The sequence below is a fragment of the Plectropomus leopardus genome, unplaced genomic scaffold (genome assembly GCF_008729295.1).
Source record: "Plectropomus leopardus isolate mb unplaced genomic scaffold, YSFRI_Pleo_2.0 unplaced_scaffold9784, whole genome shotgun sequence".
NCBI classification, from domain to species: domain Eukaryota; kingdom Metazoa; phylum Chordata; class Actinopteri; order Perciformes; family Serranidae; genus Plectropomus; species Plectropomus leopardus.
Genome location: NW_024704503.1, coordinates 1 through 7,798, shown reverse-complemented (window position 1 = coordinate 7,798; position 7,798 = coordinate 1). Strand labels below are relative to the sequence as shown.

At 36.5% G+C, this 7,798-nt stretch overlaps 1 protein-coding gene across 1 annotated transcript; it reads right to left on the bottom strand.

Moving 5' to 3' along the window:
* Positions 1 to 184: 184 nt before the first annotated feature.
* LOC121940899 lies at positions 185 to 7,279 on the bottom strand (the record flags this gene model as incomplete). The annotated part of the gene is made up of 9 exons (XM_042483578.1): positions 7,034 to 7,279; positions 6,095 to 6,211; positions 4,534 to 4,647; positions 4,286 to 4,345; positions 1,926 to 1,988; positions 1,463 to 1,579; positions 1,128 to 1,346; positions 606 to 716; positions 185 to 271 (listed from the first exon to the last, which is right to left on the bottom strand). Coding segments are annotated over exons 1-9 (973 nt in total), but the record flags the coding sequence as incomplete, so codon positions are not given.
* Between the last annotated feature and the right edge of the window lie 519 nt (positions 7,280 to 7,798).

Below are 7,798 nucleotides of genomic sequence, written 5' to 3'. Positions count from 1 at the left end.
TGTATATCAGTCAACATATGTTACTGTGTGTTACTGTGATTGATTGATAGTATATATCAATCAATCACAGTAACACACATAGATTACACTCAAATCATACATAAACACTATTTTGACATTATATGCTTCAATAAGTATGACAGTAACAATATGATTTATCCTTGGTGACAACGGGATGACTGACCTTTAAATATTAGTATGGTCCCATTGCTGAGAGCTGTGAGTCCATTGATGGGAGCGTCACTGCATAGGTTGACATCAGCGAGGAGTCCTACACACACACACACACACAAAAAATTGTATTACACACTACATTTTACATTAATTACACACACAACACCTTTTCTTACCACATATGTGATTTATTTACAGAATAGGTCACTTTTAAATGGCATTTTTCCCCCATTATTTTTAGTATTATAAGCCAAACAAATCAATAGATTTTGATGTAGAGACGCTAAAAGTGTCACAAGGAAATCTTTCTAAATTATTTGATTAGCTGTCATTACTGTAAACATATGTGTCTAATTTAAAAAAAATTATAATATTTGTAATACAGTATATGTAAAGACACGAAAGCGTTAATTTGTTCAAAATGCAACGACCTGTCCCTGGTCCCTCAGAACCTCCATCCACCACAGAGAGACCCAAAGCCTGGGCCACGTCCTGCAGGGTGCTGGGTCTGGAGTCAGCTGGAACACTGAAATCTGGAAACACTGGAACAAAAACACAATTAACAAACAAACAAACAAACAAAACAAACAAATACACAAATTATAGTTAATTATGCATTTTTTTGCTATGGTTAAAATACACCCCAATCATATTTAACACATTTTATATTGAAATTGAATTTAAGCTAATCTCTGTATTATTAACCTTGACTTGGTCCATGCTGATCCTTTTATTTTATTTTATTACTTTGTTATATTACTTTACTATTCCTTTTTTATTGTTATTTATTATTTTTCAAATCAAATTAATTATTTATGTATTTTGGCTAATTTATAATCTGTCAGTATTATTATTATTGTTATTGTCTTTGTCATTGTTCCAGATAAGCAGAAGAAAATGGATGGATGGATGCTGAAATTTTCATAGAAATATTGTTTAAAAAAAACAACAACCTTGTCTTGGCCCTGATGGAGCCACTCCATCAGGTGGCAACACCATATGGACATTTCCATCAGCACCTCCAGGACCGGAGGGACTGACAGGAGCACTGCTGCCCAGAGACAGAGCACTGTAGCTGGGCAGAGAGGAGCCAGGGACTGGGGAGTCTGGAAGTCCAGTATGAGATGAAGGGATGGACACTGGCAGTCCACCAACAGGGATGTTACGTCCACCTACAGGAGACAAAGGAAGGGGATAGTTTTAATGTTTTTATGTAATTAGAAAAAATATCTCTTGGGATTTTATTTTTAAAGCAAGGAAATAAAATAATAAATAAAATATTCTAAACCATTTTGCTGTGGATTAGATGGTACAACGGGAGGGGCGGGGCCAGAGGCGGTCATTGTGTTGAGGCCCATTGCACCTGGACAGTGAGTCCGAGGGTACAGGGAGCAGAGTGACCTTGCTACATAAAAAAAAGCAATAACAAAATGTAAAAAAAATGTATATACTATATCTTAAATTACCATCATATGAAACAGCATCAATCATTTCAATAAATGAAACATAAAATGAAACATCCACAGAGTTATGTTTTGTTACTATGCAGCAGTAATAAAGTTCACTGCCACATAAAGTCCTATAAAACCTTAATGTGCTGATTTTTGCATGGATCTAACAAACTAGATTCAGTGTGTGAATTAGAAGGGCTGTTTGGCAGGTTGAGTTACTTTTTGGACGGAGCACAGAGCTATTTCCCACTGATTCTTGTCTCAGAAAAACAACAAATTCAGCATGAGGACAACATGTACCTGTGTACCATTCCTCGCTCTCACTGTTGGAATTCTTCTGACTTCTCTGGGATTTCCGTTTCACTAGAGAAGAGAAAATAACGGGGAAAAAAGAAATATATCAGTTTTATGAGATCTGTGAGGATGCACCTGTTATCCATCATCAGTTTGGTATTCAAAAAAAGAAAAGGGCAGCTGCTTGGTATTCAAAAATAAGGAGAACATCAGAACTCACAGCAAGTTCATTTATAAGGCTGTTATGGCGGGCCCCTGAGGACAATAATATGACGGGCCCTACTTACAGATTTTGCACCCAAACTAGCTACTGTGAATCGTATTGTCACATGATTAAATAACAACATTGGACAATATTATCATTATAAATATAATCCAACAGTCAATATTACATATCTATATGAAAAGAATACCAAAGAAAACAGAAAATATTTATATTTTTGATAGTTTATGTAAAATAAGCGTATAATTTGTTATCGATTGATATAGACTATTTTACTTAAAAAGAAACAAAAAAAGGAAAAGAACCATGGCATTGGTGGGGTTTGCCTTTTAATTACAACTTTTTAAATCAAACATAATTCTTCTTTGAACACAGGTGAATTTTTGAGATTGCAGTCTGATTCACTCATAAGCACCCCCTTTCCAGCTAATACATTATTGTATTCTCTTAAGCTTATTAGACAAGTTAATTTCATTAATGGTAGATGTGTAGGCCTGCATTATATTGTCCTCTCCTCTTTAAGTCAAAATTAGGAACTACATAATGTGGCGTACCTTCCCTTAATAGTCAAGGATGGTTTAAGATAGCGCAGTGATACGAGAGATGTGAAGTGACCAAACACCTGTATGTTGTGCTGTGTGTACAGTGGAGTTATTGTCCCTCTGAACACGCGGACGCTAAAACGACGGAGAAACTGAGGAGACGTTGTCCCCGTGCTGTCCTTACCTTAAAAAAATCAAGTTATAAAGTTAAAAAGGCTGTAAGAAAGCAGCCTAACACTAGCAAAGCGGCAGAAGTTAAGACAGCTACTAGCTAGCCTGCAGCAACTCCGAGGAGAAACAGGACGCCCGAGCAGTGGACAAAATACGGGAAGACACATACTACCGAATGGGAAAATGAAGATAAACAAAAAGAAAATGTACATTTTTCTATTTCAAGGTGTTTTTTTTTTAACGGCGTGGCAGTCAACCTTCACACAGGTAAGCTAGTAACGTCACAGACTTCTTATACATATGTGAGTAAGTTATTTGTGTAGTAAGAGGACATGGTGTGTAAGTTGAAATAAGGTAAATAAAAATGCTAACAGTTAATACACGTAGGCTACGTATTTACTTTAAGTTTATAACTAAATTATAGTGAAGCAACATGAGGTCTCTCATTTGATAGGATATATATTGATAATACACTGTATCTAATTACACTGGGCCTTTTAAGGACCTAGGCATAAGAGCTGTTCAGACGAAACTGATTTTATAATGGCACACTAAACATTTTGGGTGTTACTTTCTTGATATAACAACTCATTTGGCAATGTTGTTAGACTTAAAAAGCAGTGTAAATGCTTTGGCAGAGGCAGAGGATTTTGGGCTGTGGCTGCTTTAACCACTGTTCATAACGTGACAAATTTTTCATTCATTAGTAAACTCTAGCTATAAAATGAAAGGGTTTTTCGCAGCCTCTAGCAGCAGCCGTAGACTGATGAAGATAATTTGTGTAGTGCATATAGTGTGTGATGATGTTTTTTGGTATGTGGCTGTGTCAGCTGTGTTCTCTGTGAGCGCTGGTGTTCTACCTGTTTTTGGATTCTTGCCACAGCCGTGCTCCTCTATACATTGTATTGGATTTTTGGAGTCACTCACACTGCTGTTTTTTTTTTAACAACGCAGTATTCAGCTTTTTAAAGCTTGCTTGAAGAGCCTAAAGCTTAAAACTATTTTGAAATTCTGAGAAGCTGCCTGTTTAAGGTCTTTGCATTACTTCTTATCTGTATTTATGCATAGTATTTTTTTTTTTTCAATTGTCTGCAGTCATGGGTCACCTCCTTTTTTCGTTGTGCCACTGCTGAACTATTTGCGGATTGCTCAATGCATTTAACACGTATACAAAATATAGGCTAATTCATGTACAAAAAAGTTCATTATGTCAATTCAGATTAATTTTCCAACTACATCTAACAGGGAATATAAAAAAAGAAAAAAAAGGAACTAATTGACAGGTTTAGGTTAGGATTTTCTTTGACAACTATATTCAGTTACCAGTGATATATCCAGTAGCTGATGGCAAATTCCATCCTAATAGCTACAATTATAGAGAAGTGGAAGCCCTTCTGTCTGTTAGTTGGTTGTCATTGATGGCTACCAACCTGAAGCTGCAGCCCTCACAGGCTGGAAAGTCCTGGTGTGTGGAACCGACACACTGGCATCTGTGGACAGAGAGACAAAGTGGAACAAAGCCATCAAATAATGATATTTTGTCTGTTTGTCTGTTCATTCACACTTCTTAAAGCTTCATTATGTCTTTAAACTCGGTTGTTATTGTGTATGTGTCGCACAGTGGTGCGCTGTGTATACTTGTGTGGTTGTAGTGGTTGTTGTGGTTGTTGGCCATTACCGCAGTGTAGCTGGTAGTCATGACAACAGGTGTTGTACTGGATGCACAGTGGATCACACTCGCACAGCCGACCACGCCTGAATGTCTCACCACAGCGACCCTGACAGGACTGAACTGAGAACAACAGACAGAGCAAAAAAACATGATCAACCCAGCTTCATACAGTCAAAACTGTAATATTTAACTCCAAACTCCAAACCAGCTAGCAGACACAAATTATTGCCTCATAATGTTATTATAGCTAATGTATTATCAAACAGTCGTCCATTTATGCATCCAACAGACACACAGGAATTCAAGCTTTCTGTTGGAGTCTGGTTTTGGCCAATTGACACATTCCCATGCACTTCCTGTGTTTTTGTTAGAAGCCTGAAAATAAGGTCTGTTGTTAATATTTGCATAAGAGATTTTAAGTAAGTATAAAAATACACCGCTCACAAACTTTGAAGCTTATATGTGTCATAAAGACATTTGCTAACAAGCGGCTAAATGAGACCACATAACGTCATCATGCCGAACTGTGCTGAACATGGCTTTACAGCCTTGTAGTTTAGCGACACGTCTGTATTGTAGTTCCTTGTTTCTTAACAATAGCTTTTTATGCCTGCCAATTACATTTACACAAAAATCCTGAAAGTGGTGGTAATTTGTGAAGATTATCTTTCTGAACTAAATGTCTAAGTACATTTATTTACCACATAGCTTATTTTCTGCAATGATCCAACTGAAAAATCCCTTTTTGATTTGTGGAGTTCTGGGAAATCTCCAAACATATTTATTTCTGTTGTTAATCTCAGCCGTAACTGTTAAGTTTAAAAATATGTAGTTAAACATTGTGGTGTGGCCTATCTTTCTTTTGGGCTTATTATATGTATTATATTCTATCAGCCTAGAAGCAGATGTTCTAATAACCGAGCTAAAAGAATCCAAAAACTTTATATAAACTAAAACAGAAAGCTTAAAGAAGCTTAAAGTTAATAGAAACCAAAATATTAAACACTCAGAAGTTTTATGGAAACAAAAAAAATTAGCAAAGACAAGCTAAAAAGTTAATAGAAACCAAAACAATACGCTGAAGAGGCTCATTGGCTCCATAGAAACCAATAAATTAGCTAAAGGGAGCTTAAAAGTTAGAAACCAAACAAAAGGCTAAAAAGCCTTATAAAAATCAAAACCATGAGCAAAACAAGTGAAAAGAGTTCATAGAAACCAAAATAATAAGTAAAAGAAGCATTCTGGATTAGTCAGCGTGAGAGCATGACCAACCCCTGTCACATTTGAACCGTTAGATTCATTAATGATATAAAAAAATAATTCCTTCAGCTTTAAGACAAAAACATAAAGCTTATGCTGCAAAATGTAATCATTATAAACCTTAAGTCAGAGACAGGCTGCACTGCGCACTTATTACCTTCATGTCTAACTCTTTGGTCTGTATTACTTCGCTATATCATATAGCTTTGCTATGTCATGCTACTTTTTGAAGCTATCACATAATAATTCGCACAGATGAATCAATAAAACTGTACTGTTGTATATCATGCTCTGTTGAGTGTCCTACCAGAGTTGCAGGTAGTCAGAAAGTCTGGGCAGCACTCGTTATGTTGCAGGCAGCTGAAGTCGCAGGTACACTGCTGGCCTCTGGTGAAAACCTCGCCACAACGACCCACACAGCTGCCTGAGGAGAGATTGCATTACACAATATTATTAGGTATAAGATGTGTTACTGGATAAAATCAGGCATATGGGGACATCATTTGATGGTATAAGGCTTTATATGTGCATGATGAGACATATCATTTCATCAAAGGTACATAATTATGAATCATAATGTGAATTTTTGGAAGTGCAGAGTAATACACTGCAAAGTATCCTGTATATTATGTAATATGACAACTTCATTAGTAGACATTTTTGATATATTTGGTGCATTACCTCATCATGTAAGGCACACCAGTGATATTATTGCATTATTAGATAAAGAATGACTTTCTAATGCGCAATAATGCACCAGAAAAGGTATTCAAAAGTCAATTTAACCCTTTGAAACCTGGATCCGTTTTTTTGTGCAGCGTTCAGATGGCTTTCACAAAAATTTAAACCTTTAAATTGTGATCACATTCCTTTGATTTGTTTCCCCAAAAACATGGGAAAAAGGCAGTCACTAACTTGGCTCGAAATGTCTAGCACATTGCAAAAAATGAGTAAAAGATGACAAGAAAATGACCTGAAAATTAGCTTTAAAAGAGACATATATATATATATTTATTTTTAGTTTAGCTTTTTTTTCCATGTAATTTTCCTGTATCTTCATACTAATGTCTTGATAAGTTTTAGGTCATTTCTTTGTAAGTTGTTCATTGTCTTCTTTCTTTCTTTGAAAAAAATAAATTAAGCCAATTTGCACAGGTTTTAAAGGGTTAAACACAGTGTGTTGGTACACAAACACAAAGCGCCACAGTGTAGATTTAGGAGGTAAAACAAATGCGTCAGAGCGTACCTGGTCCAGCAGCAGCAGTGTAGGTAACAGTGAGGCCAAGCAACAAGGACCACAGTGCCGTTTTTATCATCATCCTCATCATCATCTCACTCAAGTTTCTGTCCAAATGGAATCTAAGCTGACTAAAGTCTAAAGACTATGATACAGCAAGGGAGCGTAAGAGAGACACTACCACAGTAACCGAAAGAGAGTGAGAGAATCAGTAGTTGCCTTCTCAGTGTGTCACCTCTTCTTCTTCGTCTTCAATCTGTCCGTCTGCTGGTCTTATAAATGAGACAAAGGCACTGAGACAGGACACTTTTAATTAGCATCACACACACAACCAAACACTCACTCATACTACACCCACAGACTAATTAAAAACTGCCGAGACGTATTTAAACTTCCTACACTGGCAATAAATGAACTCCTACACACAGTTAACCGCTGCCAGACCACAGGTGGAAAGTAACTAATTTCACAATACCTCAGTTACTTTTTACTGTGTTTTTGGTTGAAAAAAAAGTCTTCTACTTCTTTGTCATTCTTTGTGTTTTTTATACTCTGCATTTTACAGTTGCAATAATTTTGTCATCTAGTATTAGGGCTAAAACGATTCCTCGAATAATTCGAGTAACTCGATTACAAAAAATGATCGAGGAATTTTCTCTGCCTCGAGGAATCGTTTAATTTTGCCAGCTCAAAGCATGGTATTTCGCCCGGACTACTTTTAATGCGGCACAACGCGCGGACGTCACGCACGTAAAGGAATAAAAAAGAGGCGGC